This window comes from Asparagus officinalis, chromosome 4, assembly GCF_001876935.1.
Source record: "Asparagus officinalis chromosome 4, Aspof.V1, whole genome shotgun sequence".
In the NCBI taxonomy this organism is placed as follows: domain Eukaryota; kingdom Viridiplantae; phylum Streptophyta; class Magnoliopsida; order Asparagales; family Asparagaceae; genus Asparagus; species Asparagus officinalis.
Genome location: NC_033797.1, coordinates 23,966,588 through 23,991,260, shown reverse-complemented (window position 1 = coordinate 23,991,260; position 24,673 = coordinate 23,966,588). Strand labels below are relative to the sequence as shown.

Sequence of the window (24,673 nt, the reverse complement as noted above, 5' to 3'; positions counted from 1 at the left end):
GTCAAAGTATATTCATTCCGCTAAAGAATTTAATTTTAAATAGTATTTACATTTCATAAATGAAAATTATTACTTTATAGTTATGATGTGTGTGTGTATATATAAATTCAAAAAATTTATTAGAAAACCAGTTTAAGATTCTTTAAGGCTCTCAAAATTAGTATATAGAATTTAAATAGAAAATATAAGTGGGTTGAATATATAACATTATATGCATAATAAAAATTATAAGCGATCAAAATTTAAAGGAATATTTGATAAGCAAACGAATCTAATATATACCGGGTTAAATTCTATTCGTTAATGAACTCGAATACTAAATAGTATTTATTTAGTGTTAAATGAACTACCAAATTAAATATGACCGAATAGTTAGTCAAACAATTAACGAACTATTTGTTAACTATTTGGTTCGTTTCCACCCCTAGTTAGGGGAAGGGGGAATAGGGGGAAAGTTGGGTTGGGTTGTGGAGAGGGAAGAGGGAGAGAGGAGGAATTTTCTTGCCAATTGCCTAATGTGAGGAAGTTTCTTTTTAACCAAAAACAGAAAACATTTCGTAAAAAAGGATAAAGAAGATATTTCTTTTATGATGAGGTCATTTCCATAACTTGCGAGGTTAAGTGAGAAGAGTTATGGGTGTTTAGTTGGAAAGTTAAAGTTCTTGGGGGTGTTATAAGAAACGCCTCAAGGTATTAGAGGGTTTCGCTAAATTTTACCCTGATATTTATGCTGCTATTGGGAGTTGGGAAGATGCCTAGATTTGGAGAGGGATGTTGAAGAAGAGCGGGTTGAGGTAATCTTGAAGGCAACTTGGAAAGTGTTTATATTAAACTAAAAGGATAGTGAGTTTTCTACCTTTGATATTGTGTGATGTGCATTCATGATAGAGTATGTACGAGCCATTTTTGAGAGGCAGACTTCAGTGAGACATCACATGTATGTTTGTAAAATCTAATAAATGAGGTTAATTTCACCTACTTTTATACCTTACATACAGTCTCACTGAGCTTTGTAGTGGAACATTGAAAGCGTATAACGTTTCATGTATTTTATCTGAAGAAAAACCCGTAGATACTTTGTGCTCTACATCATATACACATGCCTCAGCACCTTTGCAAACATATTGCCATAAATTTCAGCAGCTTGCATATTGTATTTCATGATGATAAACAAATATCCATTTCCAAGGGCAAGTCATAGGCAAACAGATTTCTACACAAATAGTGGCTTCCAAGCAAAGGAAGTCACTAAGCAACTTAATTACAGGAAACACTTAAATCTATTACTTCATAGACAGTTCACGGTATGTTTATGAGTAAAAATCCCTTTAGCATGTCAAAGCTTTGAATATAACCGTGCTGTAGAGCTCGACTTGCTGTGCAACTTCTTCTTCAGTTTGTAGAGAACGCCATGCACTTGCTCAAAATGAGGATGTGTATAGTTCTTCACGTTTTCAATCCACTGCACAATCTTTTCATGATGTTCTAATATTCTCTGCCGATGATTATCATCCACAACCTGGAAAAAAGGAATACAATGGTTGATTAAAAAACATAATATAATTGTTGCATGCTAAAAGACCAAGGAAAAATCAGCAATTTTCCATTTTATATGTAGAAAAAATAAGTCAAATCGTGGAGTCCCTCCTGTACTTCACCATATGCTATATATTCACCTGTCAGTGAACTCAATTGCTACTGAGTTGATTGAAGCTATATGTGAAGTCAAGACATTACTCCCAAGTGGTTTCTTTCATACCTTCCTAGAGTTTTATGAAATCACATCAGATCTCGAACTATACTTTATTCCCATGAACAATATTATGCTTAACTCCACTCAAATACCCTATAGTTTCCTCTAAGTTGCACTTATATACCCTCACTTGCTTTTGACAACAATTATGTACCCTATATCTTTTAAGACTTTCACTTATATACCCTCATTTGTTTTGTTAGCACTCATATACCCTAAAGTTTTTAGAACTTGTTCTTAAGAAAAATTCTTTAAGGACCCAAAATATGGGACCAATAGAGGAGATAAGTGAGGTGTCCCCTCCTATTGGATAATGAGTTGGCCATCATTAATGATGACCAACTCATTATCCAATAGGAGGGGGACACCTCACATTGTCCCCTTTATTGGTCCCATATTTTGGGTCCCTATAGCAAAGCTCTTGTTCTTAAATACGCTGAAGTTATTAAAACCAACACTTAAATATCATAAAGTTTTTAAAACTTGCATTTATATACCCTCAAGTTTTAAAATCTTTAGGGTATATAAGTGTTGCCAAAACAAGTTAAGTATGTAAGTGCAAGTTTTAAAAACTTTAGGATATGTAAGTGGCTAAGTGCTACCAAAAACAAGTGAGGGTATATAACTGCAAACTAGGGGAAACAATATGGTATTTAACTCCAATTAAATCATAATATTATATTTTCATCAGTGGAATCTAAGATATCTAAATTCCAAAATTTGGTGAGCTCCAGAAATCAAGCATCAAAGCAGATTATTCATGGCTCGTAAACAGAAATTAGAATCAGTTAAACCTCCAAATATAAATACATATTATAATCTCTACCAAAAAAAAGCAACTCCAAAAATTACAAAACAAAAGAAAAATAAAATAAAATAAAATGTTCACCAAGCAATAGGCAGGTCTAGCTGTTGAAAGATGGAGATATCTGACCATGAACACTATTTGCAGGGAAAGATTGAAATAGCTTTCGTAACCAAAAAAAGGCAACTCCAACAATTACAAAACAAAAAAATAAAAATAAAAATAATGTGTTCACCAACAATAGGCAGGTCTAGCTGTAGAAAGATGGAGATGTAGGACAGGGAGAAATCTGACCATGAACACTATTCGCAAGGAAAGATTGAAATAGCTTTCACGAGGTCACTTACAATGTAGTGAATGGAAGGGTTAAGCCAATTCTAATAATGATTCTGCATTTTACACAATATCTGCGAGATGTAAAAGATTAGCAATTTTTATTACTACTTTCTTATTACTTGATGAACAATGTAGTTGTTTCGTCCGGCATACGCACTCCTCTACCGAACTTCACTATTAGTATTTTGCCCATGTGGCCTTTTGTATGATTTTGATATTTTATATTTTGTATCTATATGTTTCATTAAACTCTTTTTAATGACGTGGGGGAATCTCCCACCATTTTTATCCAAAAAAAGTAGTAGTTTCTCACCCTATTGTTGATGTCATGCGCAGTAAAATATCAGAAGAATATCTCATAATTTCACAAACATAGATATATTTACCTCCAAATGCATAATTTCACAAACAAGGCTGAGATCAGCAATGGATGGCTGAGGATTTCCCAGTAAAAACTTTGCATTTCCTTTAAGCCAAAGGGATTCAATATTTGAGAGAGAAGACAGCAAAAGTATCTCACCCTCCTCTGCTGCTTGAGGGTTCAACGGAAGACCAAATGCAGGTGCCAGTGTACTATTCAGAATAAAGGTTACTGCACGAGATAATTACAGTTTAGTAAAAAGTCAGTCCTTGACATGGCATTGATACAGAATAGCACAAATATCAAGCTATGCAGGCCTCAGGCCGAGAGTCATGTTATTTTGGTGGAGTTCACAATACAACATGCAACAAGTCATTTTACATGTTTTTTATGCCTATAAATACTTCTTGCATATTAAGTGAACGTTGAGATGTCATTACTACCATTCAACTACAACAAACCCTTATATCAAGTTTTTGAGATGTGTCTTTATTGCCATTCATATCTTGAAGAACATTATCTGAAATGACATAAAAATAGTAACTCATATTACAGTGGTGGAGAATCTTATATTGCATTTCAACATACTTAAAGTTAATTTACAGAAAGATGCGTCCAGGCTAATTTAGAATATGTCATGTGAACACACACGTGCGCGTGCACACACAGACACTCCAACCTATCTCCAACCGCGTACCCACCACCACCCCTACACCCATGAACACACACATGCACACACACTTATATGTGTACATTATACCCTATTTAGCATGGGTACTTCTATCATGAATCCATACGCGTGTCTGAGACTCTGACATCCTCACCGGACACTGACACTTCCGTGAACATTTCCAGGATATGTGCATACACTGATTCAAAGGTGTCCTCAATGATATAATGCATGCCAATTTAAAGCAGTCATCGAACTTTTGTTGGACATATAACCACACTTTACACACATTTCTTTATTCAAATAACATGTTTGAAATATCTATTGTCAGTTATATACCAAAGGCTACAGTGGAATGGTATAAAATATTGACTCAAATGAAGTAAGTTTAGATGTTTGACAATTTGTATAAAGTTGAAAAGCCAGGTCATAAAATTTTTGTAAAAATGTATAATAGGTCAAAAAAATTAGATCATATGTAAGCATTATATGTTTTATATAAGATATATATTCTTTTAGACTCCTGGATGTATAAACATAAGCACATCTGCATATGCACGTATCTAAACTCTCTGTTTAGTATTACAATAATTATAATTTCAATTTGTGTTGCCATGTGGGAGTATCCTACTTTTAAAGAATAGTGATGTCCTATGTTCATATCATATCCGTGTCATGCACCCATGTTCATGCTAGTTATCACACATAGCATGCACTGGCGCACATATGTACACCATTCTTATACGCACATATACGTATAAACTATGTTCTGAATCTTGGGATGATATAAATATGAACTCTAATAATACATATTCTAATTTCATGTTGTGTTGCCATGCAGCAATGTCCTACTTTTTAAAGAACTATGATGTTCCATGCTCGTGTCGTGCACATATCATGCACCTGTGTTCATGCTACTTAGCATACTTAGCAACCATAGAGCTTAGCTATGTAGTATTAGGAACAGCAACAAGCGTCAGTTTTATCCATGGATGGAAAATTGCACTAGCACCTATTGTCACTTCCCCTAAAACCGTGCCCGGCAACCAGAAAGTTAATGGAAAGCAAACAAAACACTGGAAAGTGGCTTCACTTTTCATTTTTTTCATATTCGCACTAGAGAAGTGACTAGAAAGGAAATGGAAAATGAAGAGTCCCACATGAGCATTTAGCCTCTTTCACTTTCTCAAAAAATTTGAGAAGGTTGATAGAAAGTTAAAGGAGAGCAGAGAGAAATTACTTTTTAACCTTTTCACTACGTTGTTCTTATTCTTTTTTTCAAATTTTAATGTAATGACCACTCAACTCTTCGAATTTATTCCCTCGTCAAACTTTATGGCAGACTTTCCCCGCCACATAATTTCACTCAAGGCGCAAAATTGCCATACCTGTTGATATTTTATGGACAAGAGTTCAAGCATTACACAAACTATATTAAAAATAAATATATACCAAGGTACAAAATAATCATTTCAAAAATATTTCTATTAGACTATAAATTCTAGATTAGTCTTAATTGTAGTGATTTATGCAGTGTTTTATTACTCCTATTTCTATTAGACTATTTTAAAACTTTCCATATGTCACTTTCCACTATCCACTTTCCATCGAAAACAAACACACATATAATGAAAATAGATGCCATGTCAGTGCCACCTCAACTTTCCATAATTCCACTTTGAATCATCCAAACAAGATTTCCAAATAGAAAGTGAAGAAAAAGTACTTTCTTGAGAAAATACTTCCTCCTCACTCTCTATTTTCTATTTACGTTCAGCTTGCCTAACACATTCAAATTTAAGAAGGGTATGAATAAGGAATTTCAAGAGGAAACTTGACTTGGATTCTATGCTTGACTAATAAAGATCTAACATAAAGAGGACATAAAGGAAGACTAGAAGCAAAATAAATAACGAAACCAAAGGAAAATATTTAATTTGAACACAACGAGAAACATCATATAGATCAATTGGGTACATGAAAGACAGATATAATGATAAAATGCTTAAAATTTCTGCATGAGAAGATGACAAGGCATGCAAACAACTTATAGGACCACATGAAATTATGTCTCTACAGAGAAGGATTTCTACTTAAACCTTTGAAAGTGGTTCCTATACAAATTGAAAAATATTGTACAATATATGATATATGATGACCAATACCCAATTATTTGGGATCTTTATAACAATATTCCTTCACCATCACTCTGTTTTGAGGGCGGATTCACAGAAAAGCAGATGGGAGACCATCTTAGACTTGTATTCAGGTAATGAGAAGTGGAGTTTAATGACTTCAATACTCTTTCTAGACAAGTCAAGGACAAGTTATCGCTTGTTAGATTGGTCATACAAAGGTTGTGCTTTTAGAGATATCTTGCTACAAATCAGCCAATTGGACTGCTGTCAACTACTCAGCCATAAACGAAAATTCAGGAGTTGGTACGATGTTAGACCACAACTTAGGCTTTTCCAGAGTGTCATTAGGGATAATTTTCTCTCTTCAAATGAGAGAGGGTTTTCTGGGAGTTTTGTTTCAACAGTTTTGTTTAGAATGTTTCTTAGGAGAACCAAAGAAAAGTGTTTTGGTTTAGAGTTTGTGTAACACCTAAACCTGCTATACATAATAGAACTCTCTCTCCTGGTTCACCCATAGAATATGGACCCATTGTTGTAAGTCTTCTTGTGCTTCTGTCTGTTCTGATTTATGCATTGGTTGCAACTGGGCTTTCTAGTTTGTTCCCCATGCCTAGTATCGGGGTCCCCTTTTATGCATTGGTTTCAACTGGGCTTTCTAGTTTGTTCACCATGCTTTGTATCGCTATCCCCTTTCCGCATTTGACAAAAAATATCACAAAACATGGATAACTCATCAGAAATTAGGATGTATGCTTTATGTTCATAATTTAATGCATCTTTGTTTTTTAATTCTAACGATTATTAGAAATTTCTGCAGCAGGATGTGCAATCTGAATGATTAATTGCATATCCATTTGTTTGTTTCAGTAGTTCCATTTTAATAATAATCTTTTCAGAGTTTGCATCATTAACTTTCAAGTAATAAAATGTTGAATTAAGTTCTTAAGGGATTTGACCAGAAATTGTTGCCTTTAATAATTTGAGGAAGAATAAATGCATCAAATATCTGCATAAATTCGAATTAAGTAACAAGCAAGATATTAGAAATGCTAAATTCAAATATCATCACCTGAACCGCGACGTAGGTTGGAGTGATGCCAGGCTAATATTGAGTTAATTTTGGCTCTGCTGAAAAGATCAGCAGGATACCTTCCCAAAAAAAAAGAAAGAAACAAAAAGAACTATGTGACAAAATTTTGATTATAAAGCACGCGAAAGAAGGGAAAAAGGATTATATAAAAACTTCAGTGTTACTATGGAAAGAATGGAGGAAATATTTTCTTTGTAAATGTTTGCCAAAAAGAGGAATTAAATCTCCTCTTTAAACAATAAATTTGGAGATGATTGATTTAATAAGAGGCAAACAAATTTTTCTATTGTCCCCAGTCCATATCCCAGCTCTTCTGTCATCTATGAATAATTTTTTTTTATTTTTTTTCAAATATGATCATTAGTCCTTCTTCCCTTCTCAACCTTCTTGTTCCCTAATCGTTAGATGCAAACAAGATGTGGAGGCTTTTGTTGCAGGCATACTTCTATTTTAGCTGTGTTCATGCCTTGTGACCATTTGGGCTTGTTGGTGTCTGTGCTTCTAAAGTGGTGGTACATGCAGAGAAGATTGAAATGTTGCAGCTTGATACTTGAAAGAATTCTCAAGCAAAAGTAAACTATCACTTAAAAGGACATACGAGTATATTTACTTCTTGTGAAGAGGCTTGTTATGTGTGATTATAATCCCCCATTCCCCAACACAAAATAAAAATAAAAATGACAGGCCCTCACAGATAGTAACCAAAATTTATGTTCCTGGTCCCGGCTGTGAATACTACTTGAAAATAAAGTTTATATAAAGATTTTTTTTTTAAAATCTATAAGGGAAGCAAAGAAGCTGGAAAATTCAGGTTTTGTGCCGAACTGTTTCCTTTTTGAGGAAAGTGGACAAAACAATTCACATTGAGTAAAAGGTATGAAACGGCTATAATCATAATACAGTAATAAAGCTAACATACCAGTGATCTGAAATTCCCGGAAAAGCACAAGCGAGATAGATCAGAATGGCATGACTGTCAACAATGAAGCATCAGAAATTTGGTTTGTGAATAAGCATAAAGGAACTTGGGTCAAAGAAACGAGTTGAAGCATATGCAGATCCAGTCATAGTATAAACATTAAGCATAAAGAGAAGAGAATATAGCATAACCTGAAGAAGGTTATATAATTCACTGAAGTGAGGAAACAAGAAGTTCAGAAGGAAAGCATGAAATGTTATCTAGATTAGGGTATGAATAAGTAGCAAAGTTAAAACATTTTATATAGTTTAGCCTTTCAAAGTATCTTGCAAACTAGAAGTTACACTGTGTAAAAGTACTTTTTCCTCTATAAATTTGAAGTTCCAAAGAAGATCAACCAACAAGTCTCACTATTAATAAGCAAGAAATTCATTATTAAAGGCTGTGGAACCTTTACCACAGTAGAGTTATTACTTTTTTTTTTTTTTGCATTATAGTTAAGTAGGATATTGGCATTTTCAAATTGATAATAACCATAAGGCAATTGTCGAATTCTACCTAGAAAACATTAAGAAAATCAAGCTAAATATCCTACATGCAAAAAAAAAAAAAAAGAAAGAAAGAGAAAAAAAGAGAGTTGAAGTACATACAAAATTAGAAAGAAAAAACAGAATACCTCTCAAAGAGTTTAAATCTTCCATCAGCAATTGCTGGAACCTGCCCCATTGGATTGATTTCTGAAAAATGTGTCATCAGAGTGTTACTATATCTAGTTGCCCATAAATCCCTCTTGAATAAAATAACTCAAAGCCAATAGCATATGCAAAATGAAAAAAAAAATCAGATTAAATATAATTTCACTAGACGTGCAAAAATGCAATGAAATCTGACTCTATTGGAAGGTATTTCATCAGAATTCTTTATGAGAATCATGGAGCTTGCTCCCACTTAGGAGTGATATTCAAACTTACAAAGAAAAAAATTCCTTTAAATCTATCATTAGCCTCTCAACCCCTAAAATATAGAAACCAATAGTAACACTACCAGAGTACAAAACTATAACCCTCAAACCTCACCACAACATTAGGTGTCGTTTGGCAAAAGGTTAAGTGAGAGGTTAAGGAGACTTAACCCCTTCTTAACCCGCCAAACACAAAAAATCTATATAAAGGTTAAAGTGAGTTAACCCTCTATAATTTGCCAAATACAAAATATATAGAAAGCTTAAGCTAACCCCTCTAGAGGGATTAAAATGAGTTAACCCCTCAAAATAAGGGGTTTACTAAAACTCCTATTTAGAAGGATTAAGAGCTAAACCCTCTGGCCCCGTTTGGCAAATGGTTAATGAAGAGGGGTTAAAGAGAAGGATTAATATACTTAGCCCATTTGATAATCCGAAGGACTAAATTATTAACCCGTTAAATAAGTTTTATTTTAGCCCTTATGATCAGTTTTATTGGCGTCGAAGCGGTCGCTGGCGACAGGCTGTCGCCAGCCCATCAACTCTTCCTATAAAACCCCCCTCCAGCCTAGGGTTTGTTGCTGCTGATTTCTTCCCCTCCTCCGACTTTTCTCTCTGGCGGCTGCCCTAAATCGCTGCTGCGATTTTGTGATTTATCCCAGCTTCAACAGTGTTTGAGGGGATTTAAAAAGAGAGAAATAGAGAATTAAAGAGGGGTTTATATTGTGGGGTATTTATTCTCAAGTGAGAATTGAAAGGGTTCATACCCTTTGATTATTAACACTGTAGCTACAGTGTTTAATTGAGAGATCTCATTTTTGATCTGCTCTTATAATTGTAATTTCTTGTTTGATTAATAAGAAATTATCTGTGTGGCTCCCGAGGACGTAGGCAGTTGCCGAACCTCATAAATCTTGGTGTACTTTTTCTATTCTGCATTTCTATTGCATTAGTGATTTTTAGCGTTAAATTCCTAACAACTGGTATCAGAACGTGAAACGATCTAGAGGAAGTCAGATTCAAGTGGGAGCCATGGCCGCAGATGAAGGAAAAATAAGACTTGAGAAATTTGATGGAACAGATTTTGGATTCTGGAAAATGCAGATAGAGGATTATTTGTATCAGAAAAATCTATATCAACCGCTATCGGGGAAGAAGCCGGATTCTATGAAGGCAGATGAGTGGAACCTTCTAGATAGACAAGCCCTCGGAGTTATCAGATTGACATTGACTCGCAATGTTGCGTTCAACATAGCGAATGAGAAGACCACGGTGGGTCTTATGGCAGCTCTCTCAAATATGTATGAGAAGCCATCAGCCGCAAATAAAGTTCATTTAATGCGGCGGTTATTCAATCTGAAAATGACGGAAAGCGCGTCAGTAGCACAACACCTCAATGAACTTAATACGGTTACAACCCAATTGAGTTCAGTTGAGATTGAGTTTGATGAGGAAGTTCGGGCGTTGATACTTTTGTCTTCCCTATCAGAGAGTTAGAACGCTACAGTCACAGCTGTGAGTAGCTCGTCGGGAAATAATAAGTTAAAGTTCGACGACGTTCGTGATTTGGTTCTCAGTGAGGAGATCCGACGGAGAGAGACTGGTGAAGCTACAACCTCTTCAGTATTGAATACAGGATCAAGAGGTAGAAATTCAACCAGAAACGGACGAGGCAAATCAAACTTCAGAGGTAGATCAAAGGACAGGAGGTCCAAATCAAGGAATCCAAGCAACAGCTCGAAGGCTATCGAGTGTTGGAATTGTGGAAAAACCGGGCATTATAAGAATCAGTAAGAGTGCACAGAAAGAGAAGGAGGCGAAGGCAGAGGTGAATGTCACTTCCACTTCAGGAGGAGACGACGCATTGATATGCTCTTTGGAGAGCAAGGAGGAATCTTGGGTGTTAGATTCAGGAGCGTCGTTCCATGCTACCTCTCAGAAAGAATTCTTCGAGAAGTATACCCCCGGAAATCTTGGATACGTATATCTTGGTGATGATCAACCATGTGCTATTGTGGGCAAAGGCGTGGTGAAAATTAAGTTGAACGAGTCTGTATGGGAGCTGAAGGATGTCAGGCATATTCCCGACCTGAGAAAGAATTTAATATCCGTAGGTCAGTTGGCTGTCGAAGGATATACCACGACCTTCCATGGAGGTGATTGGAAGATCTCAAAGGGCGCAATGACGATTGCCCGATGCAAGAAGACTGGTACCCTGTATATGACAGCAGGTGCACGTTGTTCGATCTCAGTTGCAGCAAGCAATGAGACCTCAAAGCTGTGGCACCAGAGACTCGGTCATATGAGTGAAAAGGGGATGAAGATCATGCACACAAAGGGAAAATTCCTAGGACTGCAGTCAGTGGAGATGGATATGTGTGAAGAATGTATACTTAGAAAGCAGAAGAGAGTCAGCTTTCAGACAAGTGGCAGAACCCCCAGGAAGCAGAAGCTAGAGCTCGTTCACTCAGATGTGTGGGGACCAACAACCACCGCGTCCATTGGTGGAAAACACTACTTCGTGACTTTTATCGATGATCACTCTCGGAAAGTGTGGGTCTACTTTCTGAAGCATAAGTCAGAAGTATTTGAGGCTTTCAGGAGATGGAAAGCTATGGTCGAGAATGAGACCGGTCTGAGAATAAAGAAGCTCAGGACCGACAATGGCGGTGAGTATGAAGACACCGGATTCAAGAAGTTCTGCTATGAGCACGGGATCAGAATGGAGAGAACCGTGCCTGGCACGCCTCAGCAAAATGGTGTAGCTGAGCGGATGAACCGAACGTTGACAGAGAGAGCCAGAAGCATTCGAGTACAGTCAGGCCTACCGAAGCAGTTCTGGGCAGAAGCGGTCAACACAGCAGCTTACTTGATCAACCGAGGTCTATCGGTTCCATTGGAGCACAAAATACCAGAGGAGGTATGGTGCGAAAAAGAGGTAAGACTCTCACATCTTAAAGTTTTCGGTTGCGTAGCTTACGTGCACATTAGTGATCAAGGCAGGAATAAGCTTGATCCCAAGTCAAAGAAATGCACTTTCATCGGCTATGGTGAAGATGAATTCGGCTACCGCATTTGGGACAACGAAACAAGAAGGTGATCAGGAGCAGAGATGTGATATTCAACGAGAAGGTGATGTACAAGGACATGCACAAGACTGATGACTCAGAGAGCGAGTCAATATTTGTAGATGCAGATGATGTCCCGAGTAACCTCTCGGAAGAACCCAATGCAGAGGGTCCTCAGCAAGAAGAGCCTGTTGGACAAGATGGTGCGCAGGAGCCCGACGCACCAGCTCCGATATTAAGAAGATCTTCTCGTCCTCCTGTACCCAACAGAAGATATATGAACTATCTGTTGCTGATAGATAGTGGGGAGCCTGAAAGCTTTGATGAAGCTTGTCAGTGTGGAGATGCGAGCAAGTGGGAGCTTACAATGAAAGATGAGATGAAGTCTCTCATATCAAACCAGACGTGGGAACTAGCTGAGTTGCCCACGGGTAAGAAGGCACTCCACAACAAATGGGTGTACCGGGTGAAAGAGGAGCAGGATGGTTCCAGAAGATATAAAGCCCGGCTAGTTGTCAAAGGTTTCCAGCAGAATGAAGGAATTGACTACACCGATATTTTCGCTCCCGTGGTGAAGCTAAATACTATCAGGACCGTGATGAGTATTGTAGCAATTGAAGATCTTCATCTCGAGCAGTTAGACGTGAAGACGGCGTTTCTTCACGGAAATCTAGAAGAGGAGATATACATGCACCAACCAGAAGGTTTCTCAGAAGAAAAGAAGAAGAACCTGGTGTGCAGACTCAAGAAGAGCTTGTATGGCCTGAAACAAGCCCCAAGACAGTGGTACAGAAAGTTTGACGGCTTCATGCACAAGGAAGGTTTCCAGAAGTGCAACGCCGACCACTGTTGCTACTTCAAAAGATATCAGTCCAGCTATATCATCCTACTGCTGTATGTTGATGATATGTTGGTTGCAGGAGCAGATATGAAGGATATCAAGAGTTTGAAGCAGCAGCTGTCAAAGGAGTTTGACATGAAGGACTTGGGTCCAGCGAAGAAGATCATTGGAATGCAAATCACGAGAGATAAGAAGAGAGGTCTCTTGCAGTTATCTCAGACGAAGTACATCAACCGTGTTTTGCAGAGATTCAACATGGGTGACGCCAAGCCTGTGAGCACACCCTTGGCCAGTCATTTTCGTCTATCGAAGGATCAGTCTACTCAGTCAGAAGAAGAGAAAGAGAGTATGGCTCAGGTTCCTTACGCCTCAGCTATCGGAAGTTTGATGTACGCAATGGTCTGTACGAGACCAGACATTGGCCATGCAGTGGGAGTGGTCAGCCGTTTTATGTCGAATCCAGGAAAAGCTCATTGGGAAGCGGTCAAGTGGATTCTGAGATATCTACGAGGCACCACACAGAAGTGTTTGCACTTTGGTAAGGGAGAGGTAGAAGTGCAAGGGTACGTAGATGCAGACTTCGGCGGCGAGGTTGATCACCGAAGAAGCACCACCGGCTATGTATTCACCGTCGGAACTACAGCTGTTAGTTGGATGTCACAGGTACAGAAGATCGTTACCCTATCCACTACAGAAGCTGAGTATGTTGCAGTGACTGAAGCCAGTAAAGAGATGATATGGCTTCAGGGTTTGTTGACAGAGCTGGGATTCAAACAGGAGAAGAATGTTTTGCACAGTGATAGCCAGAGTGCGATACACTTGGCGAAGAATTCAGCATTTCATTCTAGAACGAAGCATATTACGCTTCGGTATCACTTCATTAGATCCCTGTTGGAAGATGACGTGTTAAAACTGGAAAAGATTCCAGTGAGTAAGAATCAGGCAGATATGTTAACAAAGACGGTGACTGTTCAGAAACTGAAGTTGTGCGCAACTTCAGTTGGCCTTCATGCATAAGATGATGAGGGCGGAGCCACACAGGAGAGGAGCTTGATGAGATAGCCTGTTGACGTTGGTTTGGTCTCCAAGTGGGAGATTGTTAGGTTGGGGGTGGATACCAACCTCCGGCGGCGGAGGAGCTCCGACGAGCTCCAGGATGACGCAGGCGAGCTCCGGCAGTCGCAGGCGAAGCCACAGGCGGCGAGGTCCAGGCGATCTTCGGCAGCACAGCTCTGCGTTCGAGCCTCCCCCGAACTCTGCGTTCGCCTCCCCCCCGAGCTCTGCGTTTGTTCGACCTCTGCGTTCGGCTCGAAGTTGGCGTCGAAGCGGTCGCTGGCGACAGGCTGTCGCCAGCCCATCAACTCTTCCTATAAAACCCCCCTCCAGCCTAGGGTTTGTTGCTGCTGATTTCTTCCCCTCCTCCGACTTTTCTCTCTGGCGGCTGTCCTAAATCGCTGCTGTGATTTTTGATTTATCCCCAGCTTCAACAGTGTTTGAGGGGGATTAAAGAAGAGAGAGAAATAGAGAATTAAAGAGGGTTTTTTTTTTGTGGGGGTTTATTTATTCTCAAGTGAGAATTGAAAGGGTTCATACCCTTTAATTATTAACACTGTAGCTACAGTGTTTAATTGAGAGATCTCATTTTTGATCTGCTCTTATAATTATAATTTCTTGTTTGATTAATAAGAAATTATCTGTGTGGCTCCCGAGGACGTAGGCAGTTGTCGAACCTCGTAAATCTTGGTGTACTTTTTCTATTCTGCATTTCTGTTGCATTAGGGATTTTCAGCGTTAAATTCCTAACACTAAATAGGAGTATTAGTAAACTCCTCATTTTGAGGGGTTAACTCATTTTAACCCCTCTAGAGGGGTTAACTTAACCCTTCTATATTTTTTATGTTTGGCAAATTATGGAGGGTTAACTCACTTTAACCCTTATATAGATTTATTGTGTTTGGCAGGTTAAGAAGGTGTTAAGTCTCCTTATCCCTTCACTTAACCCTTTGCCAAACAGTACCTCTAATTATAAAGAAAATAGTCAAAATCCTTGTTATTACCAAACACTAAAAATGATCATAAGGGTTAAAATAAAACTTATATACCGGGTTAATAGTCCTTCAAATTACTGAATGAGATGACTATGTTAATCCTTCTCCTTAATCCCTCTTCATTAACCCTTTACCAAACGGGGCAGAGTTTTGGTGCAGTGACAAGGCCCTTCGACATAGTATCAGAGCAAACCCGGTTCAATTTCCACCCATCACGAATTTAAAGCGGATTTTAAAAATATTGATACCATGTCAGATCCATGACCCATCAACCACAAAGCATCCATTAGCTACCAACCTCACCACGATTTCAGAGTTTTGGTGTAGTGACAGGTTTCTTCGACAAATGCGATGTTTTCTGGATTTCAAAATTTCCATTTAACTGCATAAAATTTTATTTCCATGTTTCCCTTAGCTCCCATTTATTTATTTATTTTCAATTTCTTTTTGCTTATACTAACGCAATTTAAGATCTGAAGCCAAAAACTTCACAAAACCCTACAAATTGATGAAACTCAAAAAAAAAAAAAAAATGGGGAATTGAGTTGAGAAGAGGAACCTTTGAATTCTGGTGATTTGTGCTGACCTTTGCCAATATCAATCCTCACCTCCTCGAAATCAATATTGTTCACCCTTATTTTCCCCCAAAAAAGAAAAATTCAAACTAAAAAACATAAAATGGCATGCTTGAAAATTTAATAGAAATTAGTAAAGCAAGTTACTTGCAGAAGATTAAGACGGCACGCGACGGCTGAGACAGCCGATCGACGTACAGCTTCAAACCCATTTCGGTCTCTCACTCTATTTTGATCTAATTTCGAGTGATAAAAACTGCAAATTTTTTGGTCGAGGGAATGCAGGGAACTTAACGGCACGAAATGGGCACCTAACAAAGTACGTACTCAGTCGAAAGGTTTATTCGATACTAGCCCCACCTACCTTCAAATATTCTTCTTGGCCCCTCAAATATTTAAAACATTTAAAATTGCTCATAGGTTCTTCAAATCCTAAGGAGCAAGAAGACTCGCAAATAGGTAGATACATCAGTAACCAAGCCCCTCGTCAGCTTATGTTTTTGTTAACGGAATTTTGGGTTGCACATAACCTAGGGACATTTTGGTCATTGAAAGATCAATTCGCAAGATCCTTTTAGGATTTGAGTGTGGTACAGGCGATTTTAAAGATTTTTGTAAAAAAAAGATGAGACCTCACACAGAAGACCTCAGCCCCTATATTATTCCCTCAAAAACAGTTGTTACAAAAAATGAACCACACCCCCAACTGGAAAGGTGTGATCCAACCTGTCTTTGAGTACTACATCAGTTTGTAACAATTTTAAAGATTTGAGGGACTACTTTGCAATTAGTTACAATGTGAGGGACTAAGATCTAAAAAATCCCTAAATACCAAATACTGTCCTGTGAGATGTAGCGATTATTAACGGAGGCGCTGACCATGAAATCGCACACCTGCTGTAATAATGTGGGTGATATAGGCCAAATATCATTGATGAATTATGGGAAGGCTCCATTCATAATCTCCCAAGGACAAATTTTGAAAACCAATTCATTTCCATACTTATTCACTAAAAACGATCTATTTGAAACTTATTTGTCAAAAGCGACCTAGTTTCAACCAACTGGCTAAAACTGATTTGTTTTTTGTGAAAAAAATATCAAACTTCACGGTATTTCAAGTCGCGTGAAGTTTTTTACATAACAAAACTTCACGAGACTTGAAGTCCCGTGAAGTTTGGTATTTTTTTCACAAAAAACGACCCAGTTTCAGTCCCGTGAAATTTTTTACATAACAAAGCTTCACTGGAGTTGAAGTTTGGTATTTTTTTTTTGCAAAAAACGACCCAGTTTCAGCCAGTTAGCTGAAATTGAGTTGTTTTTAGCAAATAAGTTTCAAATAAGTCGTTTTTTACAATTATTTTTGAAAATGAGTTGCTTTTCAAAATTTGTCCATCTCTTAATTACAAACTAATATATTTCAATTCAAATATATCTATTGTATTCATCACTAATTTAAAATAAAAAATAGGATTGTTACATAGGCCAAATATCATTGATGAATTATTGGAAGGCCTGTAGATCGGAGTGACGTGGCTTACTACCCAAAACAACTAAACGCTAGTTTATGGTCTATTTGGCTCGTAAGCTTATAATTTATTAGTAACGGTTTGCCGGATATAAACCCTTCAACTATTTTATATTTGAAAATTTTGAAGGGAAAATAAAACCCATTGTAAATAAATCATTGTAATGGTTAATTTATTCCTCGATTTGTTTTTCCCCCGCAGCTTTATTTCTCAACCTACTCATTGTTCAAATTTTAATGGATGAACATATTCTCATTATTAGGTGTGCTTCAATTAATATGGAAATTTGGGGGAAGAAAAATTTATTAGGGTGAAGGAGTAAGGACAAATTTTCAAAACCAACCGTTTTAGGATTTTATTTGTAAAAACCGACCCCTTTTGAAAATAATTGCAAAAACCGACCTGTTTTCAGCTCTGAGCTGAAAACAGGTCGGTTTTTGTGAAAAGTTCTCCGAAACATCACGGGAGTTGAACTCCCGTGAAGTTTATGGGGAAATTAAACTTCACGGGAGTTCAACTCCCGTGAAGTTTAATTTTCGTTTAAAACTCCACGGGAGTTGAACTCCCGTGGAGTCACAGTCAACAATTACAGAGAATCGATTCTCTGGCAAAGTACGACTGCAGCTTCACGGGAGTTCAACTCCCGTGAAGTTGCAGTGCCAATTTTCCAGAGATCGAGTCTCATTCATGTCTTACACGACGAGAAGCGTTCGGTCGAATTGTTCATTGAAAAACATCAGAGAGATTTGGGCAAATCGTTAAACTACGAATGAATGTATTCCCGCATGTTGGAGGATCCTGAAGTTGATTCTGTAGGCTTTTTATCTCCTCAACAAGATGCAGTGCCCCAGCTTCCGACCGCCGCCGGCGCCGCCGCCTCCGACCGCCGCCTCCCTTCAGATCTCAGTCTGGTTTTTTTCCAAAAAACAGGTAAATTCTTTCTAAAAAAGCTGTACTCTCTAATTTTTGTATACTCCCACTATTTGATTGTGATTACATGTAAAAATCTACATTTTAGAATTTAATTGTGAATTGTTTACGAATTTTGTGAAGAAATATGAAAATTAGATGGGAAATTATCAATAAATGTGAAAAGTAGAGGGAAAATTATCAATAAATGTGAAAATTAGAGGGAAAATTATCAATGGGGAAATTATCAATAATTTTGTGAAATTAGAGGGAATATTATTAATAATTTCAAAAATTATTGTATTTAGAGTTTAGAATTTAATTGTGAATTATTTAGATTTTGTGCCAACCAAAAATAATACTACAAGCTATAATGTGGTTTGTTTCTATCGCAAAGATGACGATGTCGAAGATAATAGTGGACACCACGACGGCAATGCGAGGTGTCCGTGGAAGCTTAATTCACGCTCGGGTTCAAGAGTAGGTGGGCAATTCAAAATCACGGCATACAATGGACTCCACACTTGTAGCAATCCTCGATTAGAGATGAATAACAAGAATGCATCCTCTTCTTTTATATATCGATTGATTTTACCTCATCTGAGGGAGGATCTTGATCTAAGGCCGAAAGATATCCGTCTTTTAGTGCATAAAGCCACCAACTTGTTATGAAGGAGGCACGACGAGACCGTTGTTCATAACAAAATCGTGTACTTTCGATGATTTGGTTAATGAATTACACAAACTTACATTAACTAACTCACGTGAGTATCACCTCAGTGTGGTTTGCAATTATCCTGTTATGGGGAACAGAACAAGTGGCATTCAAATATTAAGTGACTACGATATGGGTCTCATTCATGTCTTACACGACGAGAAGCGTTCGGTCGAATTGTTCATTGAGAAATAAGTGCAGTAGATGTGATCAACCGGGTCACAACAAAAATAGGTGTCCAGTTAGTATTAGGCGTTGATTTGTATTATGTATCGTTTTGCAGTATGTCATTCGTATTTGTTATCTTTGAAGCGTATGATACTCGTTATTTGTAATATGTTATGTATGATATTGTCTTCATTGCACTCTATATATATATGCTCATATTTTAATCACAGGTCTATTCATTATGGATCCGGGACCGGAGAATCCCGACGTTTTGTACCTTCAGGCGAGTCATTGTTCAGACCATATTGGTTCGGGAGAGGTAATACAAATAAATTAGATATATATTTCTTCGATTAATGTAATTTTTTTAATGAATATACTTAAAACTGATTCTCGTTTTATGTGCAGCCCGTACCAGAGTTCACGATGATCGAGCATTCCCATAGTCATTCGGCTTGGGTTATTGAGGATGAGAGGGTACTAGCTTTGATCGCTCAGGCCGGTTTTCATCCGTGTTCGATGATTCGTTATATCAGGCTTGATTGGCCGCTTATCACTGCTTTGATTGAGAGGTGGAGGCCAGAGACCAACACCTTTCACATGCATATAGGGGAGTGCACGATCACTTTACAGGACGTGGCCGTCATACTTGGGCTCCGGATCGATGGACCGGTAGTTACAGGCACCGATGATCATAGTTGGCCGGAGGTATGTGCCCGGCTTCTTGGACAGGTTCCCGACTTGAGGAGTGGTGCGATGAAGCTATCGTGGCTTCGTCAGACATTTCAGGGCGACATACCAGAGGATGCCTCTGATGAGACGCTCCAGTTTCATGCTCGTGCATACATATTGCACATGATAGGGTGCGTACTATTTCCTGATGCGAGCAAGACTCTCGTACATGCACGATGGCTGCCACTGCTGGAGGATTTTGGTGTATGCGGCGCACTATCGTGGGGCAGTGCGGTGTTGGCATATTTGTATCGAGAATTGAGTAGAGTATCTCTGATGCAGAATAAAGAATTCAAGGGATGCTGTACGTTGATACAGATTTGGTCATGGGAGCGCATTCATATTGGACGACCCACTTTACTTATGCACCGTGACTTAGAGGGGCAGTATCCGTTGGCATACAGGTATAATTGTACACACACATATTACATTCGTAACCTGAATATTTGTACTTATATATTCGCTATTCTGCATATAGGTATAACGTGCGATACGCTCAGTACAAATCAGCGACGCGTCACCGTCAGTTTTACCGAAATGAGCTTGATGGCCTCCAGCATGAACAGGTAAATATAAAACTCAAGAAGTATGAATATTATAGTTTTTCTGTATGATAAAGATAAATGTTTTACTTTATTTCAGTTCAAGTGGAGACCCTATACACCGCCGGAGCTCGATATACATTCTCTTGCACCTATCTGCCGAGATAGTCCCGACTTGTGGAGAGCCAGAGTTCCATTGATCTGTTGGGAGATCGTAGAGATGCATGTACCGGACCGTGTGCTACGGCAGTTTACACTCTCTCAGCATATTCCAGATCCTGTCGAGCAGATCAATCGTCGGCGGCGCCCTACATCGCACCGGACTGACTGGGCCGTAGTCCGTGCGGACTACATAGGCAGGTGGGTTCAGAGGTGGGATTGCATACAGGATACGAGGCCCACAGCTGTTGACTATACCACGTATATGCGTTGGTATTGGGGTATCACACGTAGATGGATCACGCGTGACCCACAGCCTTTAGCTGGACACATGCCACGCCCACCGACAGATAGTTACATCCCTAGTGGGATGAACGAGAGAGATTACGTAAGTTTCTAAGCTAAATTATAATATTTTTTATTGAGTTGATACTTAATAAATTGTTTACCACGCAGGTCCGTGTTTTAGATAGCATTGATGCTGCCTGATACTCAGATAGTTGAGGCTCATCAGCAGGAACCCAGGGGGCGGGGAAGAGCGAGGGGGAGGGGGAAGAGAGGGAGAGGAAGGAGGGGAGCTATATTGGGTTGTATATGAACTTATTTTGATAAATTTTGTAACTTTCCTGAATTTTCAAATACTAAACTTTTGAAGGTAAATTATTGTTTATATACATAATCGTGTGTGTTTAATTCATGGTTGAATCATGTATATATAGTTATTTGCAAATAAATTGGCATATATATGAGTTATAATTCATTGTTGAATCATGTATATATTGTTGTTTGCAAATAAATTGGCATATATATGAGTTAACATGTACATATGTTTTAACATGCACAGCAGGCTGTGCATTCTGGATGACCTGCAACTTCACGGGAGTTCAACTCCCGTGAAGTTGCAGTCCCAATTTCCCAAAGAACCGAGATCGGTTCTCTGGGAATGTTGGACTGTAACTCCACGGGAGTTGAACTCCCGTGGAGTTTTAAGCACAAATTAAGCTTCACGGGAGTTCAACTCCCGTGAAGTTTAATTTCTCCATAAACTTCACGGGAGTTGAACTCCCGTGATGTTTCGGAGAATTTTTTACAAAAACCGACCTGTTTTCAGCGCTGGGCTGAAAACAGGTCGGTTTTTGTAATTATTTTCAAAAGAGGTCGTTTTTTACAAATAAATAGCTAAAGAGGGTGGTTTTGAAAATTTGTCCGAAGGAGTAAATGTCTGTAGATTTGTACATTGGAATTTGTATATTATTCTTGAATACTAGATAGTCCAACACTATTCAATTCATAATTGTATCTATCAATATTTTACAGGAAGCATATATGTATAACCATTTATCTAGGAATTGTTAGGATATGTTTGACAAACTCTCAAAACAGGAACACAATTGACCTTGGACTGTTAAAACTTGTTTTTCCCCCAAGCGCTCACTTGGATCAAAATAGAACTAATGTATATCAAAACTGAACCAAAATCAATCATTTAATCCTGACTCAATTTTGAAGAGTTTGCCAAACTGACCTCGTGTGCAGTCCTCTAGGGATTTAGACTATTTGGATCTATTTGGATAGAAACTAAGAAGGATAAAAGGGAGTGCATCTAATTCTATATCCTAACGAATTTTATCAAAATTTACATGCCAAAATTGAGTCAAAACACAACAAATTGAAAGAACGAATTTTATTAAAATTTACATGCCAAAATTGAGTCAAAACTCAATAAATTGAAAGAGGAATGATGGAATTCCCCTAGAGTATGCATTCACCACAATTAGCCGGAGAAATAGTTTCCCTTTGCAATAATTGTTGTTGACAGAGAGGGTAATGAAGAAAGATAAAAGGAGAGAAAAGTAGTTATTATCTAAATCCAATTTACTTCCACCACTACTAATTCAGGTTGGTTAGAAATTATTAATGAGTTTCTTTTAACCAACCCAGAGTAGAACTTTTAACAGAAAAACCTAAGAGGGACTGATCTGGTGGGTTTTGGGGGACTTGTACCATAGTACCACGATTTGGGGGACTTCTTTCAAAATACTTACGATTTTTGGACCAATATCAAAAAAACCCAACCATATTTCTTAAGAAAATCACCAACGCCCTCAAGCTTTTCCCCATCATTCACAACTAAATGATATCTTCACAAACATTCACTCAACCGAGATCCCTCTTATCTGAAGAGCATCCAACTGCTTAGGCCTTTTGTAGTACTTCAGCAAGAGAGAGCACAACACCACACTGACAGATGAGGCAGCCATTGCAGCTCCAGCCATCCATGGAGGCAGTCTGAGCCTTGTAACAGGAAAGAAAACCCCCGCAGCGATTGGGATGCCGATGATATTGTAACCAAGTGCCCATAAATAGTTCAACCGAATCCGAGAGAATGTTTTCCTAGAAAGATCTACTGCGGTGATTACATCCTCTAAGTTGCTCTTCATGAGAACAATATCAGCTGCTTCGATTGCAATATCGGTACCTGCACCAATTGCCATACCGACGTCAGCTGACACGAGGGCTGGGGAGTCATTGATGCCATCGCCTACCATTGCCACAGTTAAACCAGACATCTGGAGATAAATAATGAACATAAAATTTAGAGACGGTGATTCATGATCGATATGTTTTCAGCAGTTGAAAACTTAAGTGAAGAATTGATAAAGTTGTGTGTTATGTTGTACTTGACGCACAAGAAGACCAAAAGTATGTGAGGTATTTTGTTGGGTAAGTTCAACAAAACTTCCTTGCAGTTGCAGGATTGACAGGAAATGCTCCTGGGATTTCAAAAGTGACAGTTTGCACCTTTTGTTTCAATTTCTATGAAATTGAATTAGACAAATCTATGATCATAAGATATGTCAATTACGTGTACTCCCATATAAACACATTACTATCTTGAAAACTGATATTGCATCGAAAAGATCGATGATTATTTGACTAAAAACTGAAAACTAGGGGGTAAAGCATAACTAAAAAATTAGCGGAGGTTTATGACATTTCTAGCATAGGGGAATATTTTGTAATTTACCAACTTCCGAAAAAAAAATAAAACAGTTATTTATACATTATCATGATCGGTTGTGTAAGTATATGATTATATGCATGCATGCACATTTAATGGATTTTGTGTGTTCACCACCTCCTCTAGTTACATACATCCAAAATTTGGTTTTCTTCAGCTTTATCCTGCTCATGATTATAGTTGAATGTATTCCTTCTGAAGATGAATTTGCTATTACTGTAGTTTATGTCATTTTGTATATTCATTTTTATAGAGTATGGCCTCTTAGTGCCAAGGAGAAGCTCCATGCTTCAAATCAGCAATAGGACCAAGTTTTCACTACCTTACTAGATATACAGTATGTACCAAGAAAACATGCACAGACACAAGCCAAGTATATGATATGACAAGAACACAATGTCATTGTAAGTCCTTAAAAATAAGAAGGACGCACTGACACAAAACAGAAACCTATGGTGATTAGCAGCAAGTAAACATCATTTAAAAGAGCAGAAAAGTTGAAAGAAAACTTTTATCATTAACATGTGTTAACCAAAAATCATGAAAATGAACTTAAAGTACCTGTAATTCTTTAACTTTCTCTGCTTTCTGATCAGGCTTCGCTTCAGCAACAATACTCTCTATACCGACCTCCTTGGCGATAGCTCTGGCTGTACCCCAGTTATCCCCTGTAACCATAATGCTCTTCACATTCATTGACCTAAGAATTGATATCACTTCTTTAGCACCGGGCTTGAGTGGATCAGATATAGCTATAATTCCCACAAGTTCATGATTTATAGCGACAATTATGCCAGTTTGAGCCATTTCCTCGGTTTCCATTAGGATCTCAAGTGCTTCTTCTGGAATATTAATCTCTGATTCCACCATCAATCCCTTGTTCCCAATGATTAGTTCTTTGTTTCCTACAGTGGCTTTGACACCGTGACCAGTAATAGATAAGAAATCTCGTGCTTCAAGCCAGACGTGACTATCTTCTTCTTCCCTGAACTTCTTTGCATACTCCACAACGGCTTTGGCCAATGGATGTTCACTGTTGACCTATTTAGAATCATGAACATTAGGAGAAATAAAAAACAAGGAAAACCCAAAAAAGAAAAGGCAAATCCTCAGTGTTAATCACATGAAACCTAAATGATACGAAAGGATAATAAACAACACCAAATGGATTGATTAAGATGTCATTTCTGCAAATTATAAATCTGGTTTCATTACATTTGAGCTGATTTTAATGATGAGATATAATGCAAATATCTACTAACAGTAAATGAAGCTATGAGTAAAATCATTTGGACCTTGCTGAACATTCCAAAGAGGCAACACATGACCAAA

General features: G+C 38.0%; 3 protein-coding genes across 4 annotated transcripts in view; 1 reads left to right on the top strand and 2 right to left on the bottom strand.

Moving 5' to 3' along the window:
• On the bottom strand, nt 1,125–15,868 carry LOC109836961 (glutathione S-transferase T1-like). Its single transcript, XM_020405026.1, has 7 exons — nt 15,713–15,868; nt 15,550–15,623; nt 8,749–8,809; nt 8,073–8,126; nt 7,133–7,212; nt 3,281–3,486; nt 1,125–1,519 (listed from the first exon to the last, which is right to left on the bottom strand). Exons 1-7 carry the CDS (start codon nt 15,775–15,777, stop codon nt 1,337–1,339), a joined length of 723 nt encoding a protein of 240 aa, XP_020260615.1. The 5' UTR covers nt 15,778–15,868; the 3' UTR covers nt 1,125–1,336.
• On the top strand, nt 19,128–20,360 carry LOC109838359 (protein MAIN-LIKE 1-like). The gene is made up of 3 exons (XM_020406810.1): nt 19,128–19,205; nt 19,295–20,022; nt 20,261–20,360. Exons 1-3 carry the CDS (start codon nt 19,128–19,130, stop codon nt 20,358–20,360), a joined length of 906 nt encoding a protein of 301 aa, XP_020262399.1.
• The window catches only part of LOC109836959 (probable copper-transporting ATPase HMA5), a 9,156-nt gene continuing 6,863 nt past the window's right edge, over nt 22,381–24,673 (bottom strand). Inside the window, exons 5-6 of one of the 2 annotated variants that reach the window (XM_020405023.1) lie at nt 23,903–24,382; nt 22,381–22,889 (exon numbers count right to left, since the gene is read on the bottom strand). In XM_020405023.1, the coding sequence (XP_020260612.1) occupies nt 22,473–22,889; nt 23,903–24,382 (897 nt within the window). In that variant the 3' untranslated portion in view covers nt 22,381–22,472. The remainder of the gene's footprint in view (nt 22,890–23,902; nt 24,383–24,673) is intronic. The other variant, XM_020405024.1, reaches the window with a different exon arrangement.